This window comes from Salvelinus alpinus, unplaced genomic scaffold (genome assembly GCF_045679555.1).
Source record: "Salvelinus alpinus unplaced genomic scaffold, SLU_Salpinus.1 scaffold_167, whole genome shotgun sequence".
Lineage (NCBI taxonomy): Eukaryota > Metazoa > Chordata > Actinopteri > Salmoniformes > Salmonidae > Salvelinus > Salvelinus alpinus.
The window spans coordinates 1-18,316 of NW_027256108.1; the positions used below are offsets into that span (position 1 = coordinate 1).

General features: G+C 40.2%; 1 protein-coding gene across 3 annotated transcripts; it reads left to right on the forward strand.

Moving 5' to 3' along the window:
- Nucleotides 1-1,877: 1,877 nt before the first annotated feature.
- LOC139567289 (zinc finger protein 271-like) lies at nt 1,878-16,537 on the forward strand. Of its 3 annotated transcripts, none has more exons than XM_071388713.1 (2): nt 1,878-3,644; nt 13,540-16,537. In XM_071388713.1, exons 1-2 carry the CDS (start codon nt 2,146-2,148, stop codon nt 14,033-14,035), a joined length of 1,995 nt encoding a protein of 664 aa, XP_071244814.1. In that variant the 5' UTR covers nt 1,878-2,145; the 3' UTR covers nt 14,036-16,537. The 3 variants fall into 3 exon arrangements, with proteins under 3 accessions (XP_071244814.1, XP_071244813.1, XP_071244811.1); XM_071388712.1 differs by having other exon boundaries at nt 1,883-3,796; nt 13,608-16,537; XM_071388710.1 differs by lacking the exon at nt 13,540-16,537 and having other exon boundaries at nt 1,894-4,014.
- Nucleotides 16,538-18,316: the final 1,779 nt, after the last annotated feature.

Here is an 18,316-nt window from a genome sequence, read left to right on the forward strand (position 1 = left end):
GTAAATGTAAATGTTATGTTAAGTTATGGGACCTACAGTAGGTCTATGTTAGGTGAAGTTATGGGTTCTACAGTAAGTCTATGTTGTTGTTAGGTGAAGTTATGGATCCTACAGTAGGTCTATGTTGTTGTTAGGTGAAGTTATGGGTCCTACAGTGGGTCTATGTTGTTGTTAGGTGACGTTATGGGTCCTACAGTAGATCTATGATGTTTGGTGAAGTTATGGGTCCTACAGTAGGTCTATGTTAGGTGAAGTTATGGGTCCTACAGTAGGTCTATATTATTGTTAGGTGAAGTTATGGGTCCTACAGTAGATCTATGTTGTTGTTAGGTGAAGTTATGGGTCCTACAGTAAGTCTATGGCAGGTATTCCCAAACTGGAGTATGCCGTCAGGGGTATGCCAAGTAATAATGTGATTCACATTTAAAAAAAATTACAAATCATTTTTTTTTAAACACATTTTCAAACAGTCAATTTATATTTTCCAACGGGGCTATACATTTGGGTGAGGTTTTTTCTCACCTGAGTAGCCTCGTTTCATTGCCAAAGATAAAATTAAACCATCTAGTGTTCAGAGAAATAGCAACACAATGTCAAATACAGGTAGCTTAGTCAAATAATTAACTTCCAATCACATTAACCGTTACTCTCTCGCGGGAATTCCACTAATGTATGTAGCCAAACGTAGCTGCTGCTCATGTTGGTATCTGTACTGATGGAGCAGGGAGACATAGTAGAGTGGTAACGTGCGTGCAAGCAGTTGCTCCCGACGCCACTTGGGTACACTGCAGCATCTACCGACAGGCTATTGCTGCCAAGGGAATGCCTGACAGTTTGGAAAACGTTTTGGACACTACAAAGAAAATGGTTAACTTTGTTAAAGCAAGGCCCCTGAACTCTCGTGTATTTTCTGCACTATGCAATGATATGGGCAGCAACCATGTAACGCTTTTACAACATACAGGAGTGCGATGGTTATCAAGGGGCAAAGTATTGACACCTTTTTTTTTGTTGAGAGAGACGAGCTTAAAGTTTTCTTTACCGACCATAATTTTCACTTGTCTGACCGCTTGCATGATGACGAGTTTCTCACACGACTGGCCTATCTGGGTGATGTTTTTTCTCACCTGAATGATCTGAATCTAGGATTACAGGGACACTCCACAACTATATTCAATGTGCGGGACAGAATTGAGGCTATGATTAAGAAGTAGGAGCTCTTCTCTGTCTGCATTACCAAGGACAACACACAGGTCTTTCCATCATTGTATGATTTTTTTGTGTGTAATTGAACTCAAGCTTACGGACTATTTCAAATGTGATTTAGCGAAGCACATGAGTTGGGTGCGAAATTACGCAAGACCTTTCCCGAAACGGATGACACAAACAACTGGATTCGTTATCCCTTTCATGCCCTGCCTCCAGTCCACTTACCGATATCTTAACAAGAGAACCTCATCGAAATTGCAACAAGCGGTTCTGTGAAAATGTTATTTAATCAAAAGACACTGGGGCTGCGCTCTGAGTATCCTGCCTTGGCAAATCGCACTGTTAAGACACTGATGCCCTTTGCAACTACTTACCTATTTGAGAGTGGATTCTCGGCCCTCACTAGCATGAAACTGAATACAGGCACAGACTGTGTGTGGAAAATGATTTAAGACTGAGACTCTCCAATGCAACCCAACATTGCAGAGTTATGTGCATCCTTTCAAGCACACCCTTCTCATTAACCTGTGGTGAGTTATTCACAATGTCAATGAACAAAGAAGGTTTTATTTGTAAGATGGTTAAATAAAGAGCAAAATTATTGATTTATGTTATTATTTGTGCCCTGGTCCTCTGTCAATTTCCACGAGCCGGGTTGTGACAAACTTATGTTTAATAAATGTATTGTATAGTGTGTGTGTGGCAGGCTAACAATAATGGCAAAAAACAACACTTGAGAGTGCGCTGACCCTGGTGCTAGAAGGGGTTTCCTCATTAGCATGGAGGAGTTTCTACAACCAAATTGCCCTCGTGCCGCAATTTTAACAAACACAGAAAGGGGTCTATATTGGAGACCAAAAGTCATCTGGCACACTGCTTAGAGTTTTAACAACTTTAACTTATTTCTAGCCTACAATCATCCATGTTACTACTAATATGAAAACAAGACAAAATATGATTACTGTTGCTCACTTGACTGTCTTAAGACAATTGTCAAATATTTTAACAGATGTCAATTGTTGTACAACTGCATGGGTACCCTCTGGGCATCACCTTTTACCTCAAATAAACAGTGGATTTCTGCTGTTGTGGGCCTTTAACCATCTGTCTGACTTTGTCATTCACACAGGAGAGAGACGGGACCATCGTGGATCCTCTGGGGAGCCTCAACAACATCATGATGCTGACGAGGCAGAGAAGAGTCTCTCCAGATCAGAACACCTCAAGAAACACCTGCAGAGACCCACAGGGAAGAAATCGCATTGCTGCTCTGACTGTGGGAAACGTTGCAAATCTTCATCAGAACTTAAAATACACCAGCGAGTGCACACAAGAGAGAAGCCTTACATCTGTGATCAGTGTGGCAAGAGTTTTGCTCAGTCAAGTAGCCTGGTATCACACCAGAGAACACACACAGGAGATCAGCCTTATAGCTGTGATCAGTGTGGCAAGGGTTTTACTAATTCAAGAAAGCTGGTATCACACCAGAGAATACACACAGGAGAGAAGCCTTATAGCTGTGATCAGTGTGGGAAGAGTTTTACTCGGTCAACCAACCTGGTATCACACCAGAGAATACACACAGGAGAGCAGCCTTATAGCTGTGATCAGTGTGGCAAGAGTTTTACTAATTCAAGAAACCTGCTTTCACACCAGAGAACACATACAGGAGAGAAGCCATATAGCTGTGATCAATGTGGCAAGAGTTTTACTCAGTCAAGCAACCTGGTATCCCACCAGAGAACACACACAGGAGATCAGCCATATAGCTGTGAGCAATGTGGAAAAAGCTTTTCTTGGATAGGACACCTTAAAGGACACCAGAGAACACACACAGGAGAGAAACCTTATAGCTGTAGTCAATGTGGGAAGAGTTTTACTCATTCAAGTTATCTGAAAAAACACCAGAGAACACACACAGGAGAGAAGCATTATAGCTGTGATCAGTGTGGCAAGAGTTTTACTCATTCATGCAACCTGGTATCACACCAGAGAACACACACAGGAGAGCAGTCATATTGCTGTGATCAATGTGGCAAGAGTTTTGCTCAGTCAAGTAGCCTGGTATCACACCAGAGAATACACACAGGAGAGCAGCCATATAGCTGTGATCAGTGTGGCAAGAGTTTTACTCAGTCAAACAACCTGGTATCACACCAGAGAACACACACAGGAGAGAAGCCTTATAGCTGTGATCAGTGTGGCAAGAGTTTTACTCATTCAAGTAATCTGAAAACACACCAGAGAACACACACAGGAGAGAAGCCTTATAGCTGTGATCAGTGTGGCAAGAGTTTTACTTCATTAAGCAACCTGGTATCACACCAGAGAACACACACAGGAGAGAAGCCTTATAGCTGTGATCAGTGTGGCAAGAGTTTTACTCAGTCAAGCAACCTGGTATCACACCAGAGAACACACACAGGAGAGCAGTCATATAACTGTGAGCAATGTGGGAAAAACTTTTCTCAGGGAGAAAGCCTTGAAGAGCACCAGAGAACACACACAGGAGAGAAGCCTTATAGCTGTGATCAATGTGACAAGAGATACTCTCATTCAAGTGGTCTGATTAAACATCAGAAAATACATGCAGGAGATCCAGAATGTGGAATGATCTCCAACACCAGACCTGGGTAGTAGAACACAGAGTGTGGAATGACCTCCAACACCAGACCTACAGTTGAAGTCAGAAGTTTACATACACTTAGGTTGGAGTCATTAAAATGTAAAAGTAAAGGGTCTGAATACTTATGGAAATGTAATTTTCTGTTTTTTATTTTTAATAAATTTGCAAAAAAAACAAAACTGTTTTTGCTTTGTCATTGTGAGGTATTGTGTGTAGATACAGTTGAAGTCGGAAGTTTACATACACTTAGGTTGGAGTCATTAAAACTCATTTTTCAACCACTCCTCAAATTTCTTTGTAAGAAACTATAGTTTTGGCAAGTCGGATAGGACATCTACGTTGTGCATGATACAGGTAATTCTTCCAACAATTGTTTACAGACAGATTATTTCACTTATAATTCACTGTATCACAATTCCAGTGGGTCAGATGTTTACATACACTAAGGTGACTGTGCCTTTTAAACAGCTTGGAAAATTACAGAAAATTATGTCATGGCTTTAGAATCTTCTGATAGGCTAATTGACATAATTTGAGTCAATTGGAGGTGTACCTGTGGATGTATTTCAAGGCCTACCTTCAAACTCAGTGCCTCTTTGCTTAACATCATGGGAAAATCAAAAGAAATCAGCCAAGACCTCAGAAAAAAGATTGTAGACCTCCACAAGTCTGGTTCATCCTTGGGAGCAATTTCCAAATGCCTGAATGTTCCATGTTCATCTGTACAAAGAATAGTACGCAAGTATAAACACCACAGGACCACGCAGCCGTCATACCGTTCAGGAAGGAGACGCGCTCTGTCTCCTAGAGATGAACGTACTTTGGTACGAAAAGTGGAAATCAATCCCAGAACAACAGCAAAGGACCTTGTGAAGATGATGGAGGAAACAGGTACAAAGGTATCTATATCCACAGTAAAACGAGTCCTATGTCGACATAACCTGAAAAGCCGCTCAGCAAGGAAGAAGCCACTGCTCCAAAACCGCCATAAAATAGCCAGACTACGGTTTGCAACTGCACATGGGGACAAAGATCATACCTTTTGGAGAAATGTCCTCTGGTCTGATGAAACAAAAATAGAACTGTTTGGCCATAATGACCATCATTATGTTTGAAGGATAAAGGGGGAGGCTTGCAAGCCGAAGAACATCATCCCAACCGTGAAGCACGGGGGTGGCAGCATCATGTTGTGGGGGTGCTTTGCTGCAGGAGGGACTGGTGCACTTCACAAAATAGATAGCATCATGAGGGGGGGAAATTATGTGGGTATATTGAAACAACATCTCAAGAGATAAGTCAGGAAGTTAATGCCTGGTCGCAAATGGGTCTTCCAAAAGGACAGTGACCCCAAGTATACTTCCAAAGTTGTGGCAAAATGGCTTAAGGACAACAAAGTCAAGGTATTGGAGTGGCCATCAGAAAGCCCTGACCTCAATCCTATAGAAAATTTGTGGGCAGAACTGAAAAAGCGTGTGCGAGCAAGGAGGCCTACAAACCTGACTCAGTTACACCAGCTCTGTCAGGAGGAATAGGCCAAAATTCACCCAACTTATTGTGGGAAGCTTTTTGAAGGCTACCTGAAATGTTTGACCCAAGTTAAACAATTTAAAGGCAATGCTACCAAATACTAATTGAGTGTATGTAAACGTCTGACCCACTGGGAATCTGACGAAAGACATTAAAGCTGAAATAAATCATTTTCTCTACTATTATTCTGACATTTCAAATTCTTAAAATTAAGTGGTGATCCTAACTGACCTAAAACAGGGAATTTTTACGAGGATTAAATGTCAGGAATTGTGAAAAACTGAGTTTAAATGTATTTGGCTGAGGTGTATGTAAACTTCCGACTTCAACTGTATATACATCAAATCACATTTTATTTGTCACATACACTTGTTTAGCAGATGTTATTGTGGGTGTAGCAAAATGCTTGTGTTTCTAGCTCCAACAGTCCAGTAATATCTAACAATACACACAATCTAAAGGAATGGAATTAAGAATATATAAATATTTGGATGAGCGATGTCAGAGCAGCATAGACTAAGATACAGTAGAATAGGATAGAATACAGTATATACATATGAGATGAGTAATGCATAGACTAAGATACAGTAGAATAGGATAGAATACAGTATGTACATATGAGATGTGTAATGCATAGACAGATACAGTAGAATATGATAGAATACAGTATATACATATGAGATGTGTAATGCATAGACAGATACAGTAGAATATGATAGAATACAGTATATACATATGAGATGTGTAATGCATAGACAGATACAGTAGAATATGATAGAATACAGTATATACCAGAGGTAAAACAATGACTTTGTCCCACAAGTCTCAAGTCTTAGCACTCAAGTCCCAAGTCAAGACAAGCTATGGGGCGCAATCGGGCGATGTAGGCTTTTACACAATCGCCCAACCTTAACACACACACACACACACACACCCTCTCTGTGTGTGGTTACAGTAGGCTAACGTATGTCAATGGTTTTAGGAACAGCAGTAACATCAGGCAGGATTTAGGCTACCAACTGCCTAGCCAGTTGTAGCTCAATCTTGGGTGCAATGTTCACATACCCGCACTGACTGACTGTGTGGAGGCTCATTGATTTAATGTTACGTTAGCCTACATGCTATACTAGCAAAAACAAATATTGTATAGCTGTCGACTATATTAGTCACGACTTACCGTTCTTTGTGCAGCTTCAAATGTCGAACAAAGTTGGAAGTTGTTGCGCCTCTGTCTGTAATTTTCTTCCCAGATGTTTTGCAAGTTGCAATCCGTTTTTTGTTGATACAGCGTAGTCTTTATATCCGAAAATAACAATTACTTAATTACATCAAGCGTCCCAATGGTGAAACGTTTGATTTAATAAAATGTCCATAATATCTGCATTAATAGTGGATTGATCGTGTTTCACAATATTCCTAAACAAAAAAAAAAATCTTGATCTTCTATTGTGTTATTGACTGAACGTTTGTTTATTCCATGTGTAACTCTGTGTTGTTGTTTTTGTCGCACTGCTTTGCTTTATCTTGGCCAGGTCACAGTTGTAAACGAGAACTTGTTCTAAACTGTCTACCTGGTTAAATAAAGGTGAAATAAAATTATAATAATACAAAAATGTAGGAGCAGTATAGACCTAGTCTGTTCATTATATACATCTACATGATGTATTGTTAAACCATGTAGGAGCAGTATAGACCTAGTCTGTTCATTATATACATCTACATGATGTATTGTTACACCATGTAGGAGCAGTATAGACCTAGTCTGTTCATTATATACATCTACATGATGTATTGTTACACCATGTAGGAGCAGTATAGACCTAGTCTGTTCATTATATACATCTACATGATGTATTGTTACACCATGTAGGAGCAGTATAGACCTAGTCTGTTCATTATATACATCTACATGATTTATTGTTACACCAGGTAGGAGCAGTATAGACCTAGTCTGTTCATTATATACATCTACATGATGTATTGTTACACCATGTAGGAGCAGTATAGACCTAGTCTGTTCATTATATACATCTACATGATTTATTGTTACACCATGTAGGAGCAGTATAGACCTAGTCTGTTCATTATATATATCTACATGATGTATTGTTACACCACGTAGGAGCAGTATAGACCTAGTCTGTTCATTATATACATCTACATGATGTATTGTTACACCATGTAGCAGCAGTATATACCTAGTCTGTTCATTATATACATCTACATGATGTATTGTTACACCATGTAGGAGCAGTATAGACCTAGTCTGTTCATTATATATATCTACATGATGTATTGTTACACCACGTAGGAGCAGTATAGACCTAGTCTGTTCATTATATACATCTACATGATGTATTGTTACACCATGTAGCAGCAGTATATACCTAGTCTGTTCATTATATACATCTACATGATGTATTGTTACACCATGTAGGAGCAGTATAGACCTAGTCTGTTCATTATATACATCTACATGATGTATTGTTACACCATGTAGGAGCAGTATAGACCTAGTCTGTTCATTATATACATCTACATGATGTATTGTTACACCATGTAGGAGCAGTATAGACCTAGTCTGTTCATTATATACATCTACATGATGTATTGTTACACCATGTAGAAGCAGTATAGACCTAGTCTGTTCATTATATACATCTACAGTGAGGGAAAAAAGTATTTGATCCCCTGCTGATTTTGTACGTTTGCCCACTGACAAAGAAATGATCAGTCTATAATTTTAATGGTAGGTTTATTTGAACAGTGAGAGACAGAATAACAACAAAAATATCCAGAAAAACGCATGTCAAAAATGTTATAAATTGATTTGCATTTTAATGAGGGAAATAAGTATTTGACCCCCTCTCAATCAGAAAGATTTCTGGCTCCCAGGTGTCTTTCATACAGGTAACGAGCTGAGATTAGGAGCACACTCTTAAAGGGAGTGCTCCTAATCTCAGTTTCTTACCTGTATAAAAGACACCTGTCCACAGAAGCAATCAATCAATCAGATTCCAAACTCTCCACCATGGCCAAGACCAAAGAGCTCTCCAAGGATGTCAGGGACAAGATTGTAGATCTACACAAGGCTGGAATGGGCTACAAGACCATTGCCAAGCAGCTTGGTGAGAAGGTGACAACAGTTGGTGCGATTATTCGCAAATGGAAGAAACACAAAAGAACTGTCAAACTCCCTTGGCCTGGGGCTCCATGCAAGATCTCACCTCGTGGAGTTGCAATGATCATGAGAATGGTGAGGAATCAGCCCAGAACTACACAGGAGGATCTTGTCAATGATCTCAAGGCAGCTGGGACCATAGTCACCAAGAAAACAATTGGTAACACACTACGCCGTGAAGGACTGAAATCCTGCAGCGCCCGCAAGGTCCCCCTGCTCAAGAAAGCACATATACATGCCCGTCTGAAGTTTGCCAATGAACATCTGAATGATTCAGAGGACAACTGGGTGAACGTGTTGTGGTCAGATGAGACCAAAATGGAGTTCTTTGGCATCAACTCAACTTGCCGTGTTTGGAGGAGGAGGAATGCTGCCTATGACCCCAAGAAACCATCCCCACCGTCAAACATGGAGGTGGAAACATTATGCTTTGGGGGTGTTTTTCTGCTAAGGGGACAGGACAACTTCACCGCATCAAAGGGACGATGGACGGGGCCATGTACCGTCAAATCTTGGGTGAAAACCTCCTTCCCTCAGCCAGGGTATTGAAAATGGGTCGTGGATGGGTATTCCAGCATGACAATGACCCAAAACACACGGCCAAGGCAACAAAGGAGTGGCTCAAGAAAAAGCACATTAAGGTCCTGGAGTGGCCTAGCCAGTCTCCAGACCTTAATCCCATAGAAAATCTGTGGAGGGAGATGAAGGTTCGAGTTGCCAAACGTCAGCCTCGAAACCTTAATGACTTGAAGAAGATCTGCAAAGAGGAGTGGGACAAAATCCCTCCTGAGATGTGTGCAAACCTGGTGGCCAACTACAAGAAACATCTGACCTCTGTGATTGCCAACAAGGGTTTTGCCACCAAGTACTAAGTCATGTTTTGCAGAGGGGTCAAATACTTATTTCCCTCATTAAAATGCAAATCAATTTATAACATTTTTGACATGCGTTTTTCTGGATTTTTTTGTTGATATTCTGTCTCTCACTGTTCAAATAAACCTACCATTAAAATTACAGACTGATCATTTCATTGTCAGTGGGCAAACGAACAAAATCAGCAGGGGATCAAATACTTTTTTCCCTCACTGTACATGATGTATTGTTACACCATGTAGGAGCAGTATAGACCTAGTCTGTTCATTATATACATCTACATGAAATATTGTTACACCATGTAGGAGCAGTATAGACCTAGTCTGTTCATTATATACATTTTGTGTTTTTGGCTATTGTGGTAAGCTAATATAATGCTATATTGTGTTTTCGCTATAAAACACTTAAAAAATCTGAAATATTGGCTGGATTCACAAGATGTTTGTCTTTCATTTGCTGTACACCATGTATTTTTCATAAATGTTTTATGATGAGTATTTAGGTATTTCACGTTGGTCTCTGTAATTACTCTGGCTGCTTCGGTGCTATTTGTGATGGCAGCTGCAATGTAAAACTATGATTTATACCTCAAATATGCACATTTTTCGAACAAAACATAGATTTATTGTATAACATGTTATAAGACTGTCATCTGATGAAGTTGTTTCTTGGTTAGTTTGGTTGGTTCTTGGTTAGTTTGGTTGGTTTTGTGCAAGCTACCTGTGCTGTGAAAGAAATGTCTGTGCTTTTTTGTATTTGGTGGTGAGCTAACATAAATATACGTGGTGTTTTCGCTGTAAAACATTTTAAAAATCGGACATCTTGGCTGGATTCACAAGATGTTTATCTTTCATTTGCTGTATTGGACTTGTTAATGTGTGAAAGTTTAATATTTCTACAAAATACTTTTAGAATTTCGCGCGCTGCCTTTTCAGTGGAATGTGGGCGGAGTTCCGCTAGCGGAACCCCTGTCCTAGACAGGTTAAATGAGCTGTTGTAAAAAAATATATATTCGCACTAATCAATCAACACTTTCCTGTCTTTGTATGTCTCAATATAATGGTATTATTTAATTAAATCCATTTAAAAATAATCTTTGTCTGAAAACATGATCCTCAACTGCGTTTCCCACTCCAGTTAGCAGACGGCGATGTGCGTCTTTCAGGCGATGCTGCCAGCATGACGTATAATCTAGTGGACGGTTCTTCATAAACAGATCGTCAACCACCTCGGTAGTTTGCTAGCCAACATAGCCGAAAGATTCAAGCTATTTATACGCTTTCGGTGTATATTAGCTGCTGTGTTTTAGACACACTTCTGTCGTATCTACTTGTTAACCTATTTAATATTACGTTATTTTGTATAAGTCAGCTATAGTAGCTGGCTGGTTAAGTTAGCACTAGCCTAGTCGCTAATGATAGCTAGCTAGCTAATATCCCCGAACATGAGCTCCCTAAACTACTCCCCTCCTGTTAAAGAAGAGGTCTGCTGGACGGAGAAAGAAGCTCTGGGGCTGAACATTGTCGTGAAAGAGGAGAAGGAAGAAGAGGGTGTTACTGTTCAAAAAGAAGTAGAGGGTGAGGCTGTTACAGAGAAAGACGTTTCAGTGAAAGAAGAGGAAGATGTTACAGTTAAAGAAGAGGAGGATGTAGTTTTTGGAGTGAAGATGGAGGGGGAGATTACTGTCACATTGAAAGATGAAGAGGAGGAGATAGGAGATCTGATTAACACCAGTAAGTACCGCCTTAAATAGATTTTTCACTTTGGATATTCGGGGTTGCCTCGTCAATACCTCTTCAACGGGGGGCCCTCGGATGATGACTGATATGTAGAGAACAAGATATCCCTTGTTTTCTCCATTCCGTTTCCAAAAAGTGACTTAACATATATATTTGAGAAGGGTCTATCTGCTGACCGCAGACTGAGGGGCACGGCATGTAGTGATTTTTGTGTAGTGATGATTTACTACAAACCGTGCCCCCCAATAGTGCCATGTGAGAGTTGGGTTGGCTACACCAAAGATTATGGATGTACTGACAAGATGTCTCTCCGTCCTAACAAAGGGAGTCGTTGTCCACAAAGCGGCACTGTGGGTTCTCTGTCTCCAACCTATCCTTTCTTTGGATTGGTGGATAGATCTTATTATTGTAATCTATTGTTTATATTCTATGAGGGTTGTTGACGTCAACCGCCTGTATTCAATGGAGAGAGATGCTAAACTACTAGCATGAATATGCATAGCAATCTGGAGACAACTCCTATAGTGTTTTTATCAAAGTTGTCAGTATATCACGTAATAATAACACATAATAACTTAAGCATTACGAAACTTCTGTTAGATCAAGTAAACCTCACATAGCAAATAAGCCATTCATTTTGTTGTTGACCAAATTCGACAATTTCCACATTGGGTTGATAATTGTTTCCACTTGGATACAACCTACTATAGCCTACTGGCATGACCTAGAGAGATACAACCTACTGTAGCCTACTGGCATGACCTAGAGAGATACAATCTACTGTAGCCTCCTGGCATGACCTAGAGAGATACAACCTACTGTAGCCTATTGGCATGACCTAGAGAGATACAATCTACTGTAGCCTACTGGCATGACCTAGAGAGATACAACCTGCTGTAGACCACACTATCTACCTAGAAAGTTTATTTGTATTTTTCGTAGCTGTCTACATACCACCACAGACCGATGCTGGCACGAAGACAGCTCTCAATGAGCTGTATTCGGCCATAAGCAAACAAGAAAACGCTCATCCAGAAGCGGCGCTCCTAGTGGCCGAGGACTTTAATGCCTGGAAACTTAAATCTGTTTTATCTCACTTCTATCAGCATGTTAAATGTGCAACCAGAGGGAAAACAACTCGAGACCACCTTTTCTCCACACACAGAGACGCGTACAAAGCTCTCCCTCGCCATCCATTTGGCAAATCTGACCATAATTCTATCTTCCTAATCCCTGTTTACAAGCAAAAATGAAATCAGGAAGCACCAGTGTCTCGGTCAATAAAAAGCCATTGCTAAGCTAATGGACTGTTTTTCTAGCACAGACTGGAATATGTTCCGGGATTCTTCCGGTGGCATTGAGGAGTATACCACATCAGTCATTGGCTTAATCAATAAGTGCATCGATGACGTCCCCACAGTGACTGTACTTACATACCCCAACCAGAAGCCATGGATTACAGGCAACATCCGCACTGAGCTAAAGGCTAGAGCTGCCGCTTTCAAGGAGCGGGACTCTAACCCGGAAGCTTATAAGAAATCCCTCTATGCCCTCTGACGAACCATCAAACAGGCAAAGCGTCAATAAGGGACTAAGATCGAACCGTACTACACCGGCTCCGACGCTCTACCAGACGAGCAAAAGTACTTCTATGCTTGCTTCGAGGCAAATAACACTGAAACATGCATGTGAGCACCAGCTGTTCCAGACGACTGTGTTATCAAGCTTTCCACAGCCGATGTGAGTAAGACCTTTAAACAGGTTAACATTCACAAGGCCGCAGGGCCAGACAGATTACCAGGACGTGTACACTAGGTGTATGTTATTTTTAGGTGAAGTTATGGACCAATTGGCATACACTTAGTGTACAAACCCTTATTGTCAGGCTGATGGTAAAGCTTGCCAAAGAGCATTTTATTGGTTGAAGTGTTGACGAATAAAGCAGTTGATTTGCGACAGTAACACAAATATATTAAGATTCAAACAAGCCTTACAATTATAATCCAAAAGTAGTGTGAAATGCACTCATAAGCAACCTGGAAATGGAGGCTATTTTTGCTGTCAGCCTATGAACACTCCCCTGAGTTTTCCCCCACGGTGGTGAATTAGTGTATAGACACAGAACTTAAAGTGAGTTTCCTTGAGTAGCACTCCCGATCTTGCACTTCATGGCTACGCTCTTGGCATAACCTTTTACAGGGGATTTCCGCTGTTGTGGGCCTTTAAACATCTGTCTGACTTTGTTGTTCACACAGGAGAGAGAAGTGACTATCGTGGATCCTCTGGGAGCCTCAACAACCTCATGTTGCTGACGAGGCAGAGAAGAGTCTCTGCAGATCAGGACACCTCAAGAAACACCAGCAGAGATCCAAAGGAAAGAAAACTCACCGCTGCTCTGACTGTGGGAAGAGTTTTACTACATTTAACAATCTGATGATACACCAGAGAACACACACAGGAGAGAAACCTTATAGCTGTGATCAATGTGGGAATAGTTTTGTTTCATCTGGCCTTCTGACTTTACATCAGAGAATACATACAGGAGAGAAACCATATAGCTGTACTCAATGTGGGAAGAGTTTTACTCAGCTAAGCAACCTGATATCACACCAGAGAATACACACAGGAGAGAAACCTTATAGCTGTACTCAATGTGGGAAGAGTTTTACTCAGTCAACCAGCCTGATATCACACCAGAGAACACACACAGGAGAGAAACCTTTTAGCTGTGATGAATGTGGGAAGAGTTTTACTACATCTAGCAAACTGACTCTACACTACAGAACACACACAGGAGAGAAATATTTTAGCTGTTCTCAATGTGACAAGAGATACTATGATAAATGTTCTCTGATTACACATCAGAAAATACATGCATGAAGGAGTTGTTTCATGATATCAATGAAATGATGTCACAATGTAGAATGTTTTAACATTGTAGTAGGAGTATTTTAATGATGTCACAATGTAGAACCCTAAACGTTTCCCCCTGTTCTATTGATTTCAACATGATATGGATATTAGCCTCGGGGGGAAATCCAGGCTCTGAATTGAAAGAGTATTATTTAACAAAAAGTGAGTAACAAAAAAGTGCTGTCTTACACTTACCGTGTTGGTGGCCCACTTTAATCACAAGCTACACTTGAATAAAAATGTAGCTAGATGTTTTCTACAAGTTGTCCTCTAACCAAGGATGTACACATTACTCCCAGATTCCGTGTGGTTTTTGAGCTATTAGTTTTAACAGGACGTGCAACCTCATCTCCCTCCTCTCGGCACAATTGATTTCAACATGATATCAATGAGTGATGACAAATAAGTGTTGCGCTTATTTGTTTAGCGACCCCTAAATTTAAATGCATCACTCCCAAATGTAGCTGACTGTTTTCTGCAGATTGTCCTCTAACCAGTGCGGTGAAAGATATCTCCCATTTCCATGTGTTTTTTTAGTTGTGTTAGGTACAACCTGATTTTCCCCCCTAGTTGATTTCACAGATTTATTGCTACATGCCAAAGCAACAGCGTTTCTGGTTCTTGTGCAGTACGTAAGATGCTTGTTTAAAAAATACAAGTCATATGTATTATTGTGGCAGATGTTTGTGTTTATATAGCTCAATTTATCACAAACTGTTTGTGCATATTGGTAATTGATTTGGACACATTAAAAGTGTGTTTTGACATTGGGCTATTCCACCTAGCAAAATGTCATTGAAAAGACGTTGAGAAGAAGACTATGACCGATGTCCAATATATGTTCGGTTTTAGTTGAAGTGAACGTTGAGAAGATGTCGTTTTTTCAATGTACTTGCAGCCTATACACATGGACAACGTATAATAAATTGGTCTATAATCGCAATCTTAATCTCAATTATTAACAATCCTACATCACTCCAGTATTTCTTTACAACATTCAAATGCTAATTGTCTTTATTCCACTACTGAAGAAGCATGACTTAAATCACCTCATATTTCAAACTTTCAGCCTGACAAAAGATACATGTTTTATTATTCCATGCCTCACCATTAAATGAACTATTGCAAATACATATTAACAAAGGCGTGTACATTTGTTTTTCATATTTACATTTAGTAATCATAATTATTTATACGACCAACTGACAATTTTGGGGGACAATAATATTGACATTGTTGCCCTTCTTTTAGAATACCAGGGTTCATTCTCGGGTGTGCCACACCAAAGTTACTAGAGCATGACATTGGGGACTGGGGCCCGATCCAACAACATGCCTATCGAGTGAATCCTGAAAAGAGAGAGCAGCTCCGCAGTGAGGTGGAAAGTTACTACGGATATTGCAGGAGTTTCCTCTTGAAATCAGACATGTCCGTGGTGAGGACAACTTGGTTGCTGATTGTCTCAAGGGTGGGCAGTCAAAAATATTTGTGTTTTGCATTTAGCCAGTGCGTTGCCATGGATTACAATTTATTTTGACTGCACGTTTTTCTGTATTGGAGATGACTTTTGTTTGGGCTCGTTCCAATGGGAGGAGAGTTCTAGAAGCTAGTGAGTTTTAGGAAGACGAGAGTTCTAGAAACTAGTGAGTTTTAGGAAGACGAGAATTCTAGAAGCTAGTGAGTTTTAGGAAGTTCTAGAAGCTAAGCTTTTTTCAAGTTTCATTTCTTATGTTTAATTGTTGACAGCCAGTAGACACCATGTTTATATTGGTGAAGGTGAAGCATTGTAGTTGATTATAATGTGAAATGGAAGTTTTATGTTGGTGGTGAGCAAACTTATCCAACAAAAATATAGGATATATTTGTTGTCTTAAGGGGGAAGGTGTTACAGGCTTTGGTTTTTCCATTTATGTTTTGAGGTTTGGATTTGAGCGCGTCTAGCTCATTAGCACGTAGGACGCACTGATTGGTGTCACCTCGTTAGTCAGTATGTGTTACACCGTGCTGGCTTGTCCATCTCGTTAGTGGGAAGGTGTTTCACCTGAGCTGGTCCAGGTTCTATTTAAGAGTGTCTGGCCCAGTGCTCCAGTTGCGTTGATAGATGTGGAGAGTCAACACCTTTAGTTGTTCCACTTCCTGTCTTTAAGTTTGGTGTGGGTTTTTCTTTTGTTTGCCTCTTCTTGGGCAGATTTAGTGGGTCTCATGGTGGGTGTCTTTTAGGTCCCAGTTGTTGTTACTAGTCAATTTTCAGTGGACACCCTCATAGTGTCTTTCAGAACCCCTCCTAAAAAACAAACTTATATTTTGGGATGAGTGTTGCATCTGATTAATATTTTAATCAATGGAATTTCCTTAGGGTGCTCATTAGTCTTTCAATTGTTAGTCTTCTGTTTGTTGTGTACTAAATATTTGTTTATTTTCATTGTGTTTTTTTCCTGTGAAGCATTGTGTTGCATTCATGCCTGAAATGTGCTGTATAAATAAAGCTTGATTTGATTTCAACAACAAAATTTTATTTATATTTCACCTTTATTTAACCAGGTAGGCCAGTTGAGAACAAGTTCTAATCTACAACTGCGACCTGGGGCCTGTTGCACAAAACTAGGATAAGGGATTAAGCCAGGATATCTTGGTGATCCTGGCTCAATTGATCCGTAATCCGGTTGCACTAAAGATGGATAGGGGGCAGGAGGATATGTTATGGTATAAATTACCATGGAGATTTATTCTGTGGAGCTAGCCTGCTCCAGACCAGGCTAAATTCCAGGATCTATTTAATCTCATCCCTAATGTCAGTCAGCAGTCACCACAAATGGAAACCAATAGTTATTTCACTGCTCACTATACATTGTTATCACATATAACTAGACCCACTGTTATTATTTAAACGTTTGTGATCATTAATTTCAATGATTTTGGATAAAAAATGATTTTTAGATGATGTTGCTATCATTAGATAATTTACAGTTTCCCATAGACTATAAGGCTATATATAAAATGATAGAATATTAGGGCCACAGAGGGGAAAAAAAACACAAGTCATAATATTGTAACCAGTTGTTTTAAAGGAGGACAGTTGTTAAAATGACAGATGTGGGGCATTTCGTGAAATTGTACTTCAGTATGGTTTCATAAACAAAGACATGCTGATGTGCCAGAATATTAAGTATCACATTGTCATAAGTATCAAAACTGTAAAAACAATATGTAGCTTTTCTGCAGAAAGAACCAGCCTCATAAATTTATGACTTTATCCTTTTTCTTCAGTGTGGCCCTAGTACTCTGTCATATAAACAAATACACATTCCATATGAATATAAAAACACAATGTGTAACATTATGTTCCTTTATTGAATAAGGACAAAACAAAGCAGGTAAACCATCAGCTCCTTTCGAAACTGAAGTCACAGTGACTCTACAAGATGGAAAGCACAGAATCCAAGCATATTATACAAAATGATACATACACATTCAAAGGTCTGTATATAACACACCCTGCATGTCTGCACACTAAAATAAATGCAGGACAAATCCATACACATCAACTGAACAGACAAATGAATGGATGCAGTAGCCTCCCTGCAGCCTTGTATTACACACAGTATACCGCACAAACATCATAAGAGGCCAAATTCGTCAAAAAACGAACCCAAAAAAACCCAAATTCCTCTGCCACCGCAGGACATATTTAACCAAAATTTAAAGCACACATACTAACTAAAATAATTCAACACATATTGGTCCCTCAGCAGCCGACCACTGTCGTCATCAGGGAAGATTGCCGGATTGTCCCAGTCCATGGCTGGTGGCACTCTGGGGGCCCTCTCCTTCCTCAGGCAGGCCACATTGTGGAGGACAGCACAAGCCACAGTAATATCACATGCCCTAACAGGGCTGACCCTTAATTTGTGAAGGCAGTGAAAGCGTGCCTTCAGGAGGCCAAAGGTCATTTCAACTCTGGCCCTGGTCCTGGCATGGGCATGGTTGTAGGCCTGCTGTGCTTCCTGGGGGTCTGTGAAAGGTGTCAGGAGAAAAGGCTGGCAGCCATACCCCCTGTCTCCCAGCAACACACCAGAGAATTCACCTGTCAACACAAAATCTCATCATTACTACCTCATAAACACAGTGATATTCTTGACACAGCCATGATGGTTATAAATAGGGGTTGTGTGGCTTACCTTGTGATAGGCACTGATAGATTTCAGAGGCCCGAAAGATTCTGGAGTCATGGACTGAGCCAGGCCATTT

What these genes read in the sequence shown, in the direction of transcription:
- LOC139567289 (XM_071388712.1), top strand. Translation starts at nt 2,146, where the DNA reads ATGAAAACAAGACAAAATATGATTACTGTTGCTCACTTGACTGTCTTA. An exon ending in GATTAAACATCAGAAAATAC is followed by an intron (nt 3,797 to 13,607) that starts ATGCAGGAGATC and finishes ACCAGAGAACAC; the next exon opens with ACACAGGAGAGAAACCTTAT.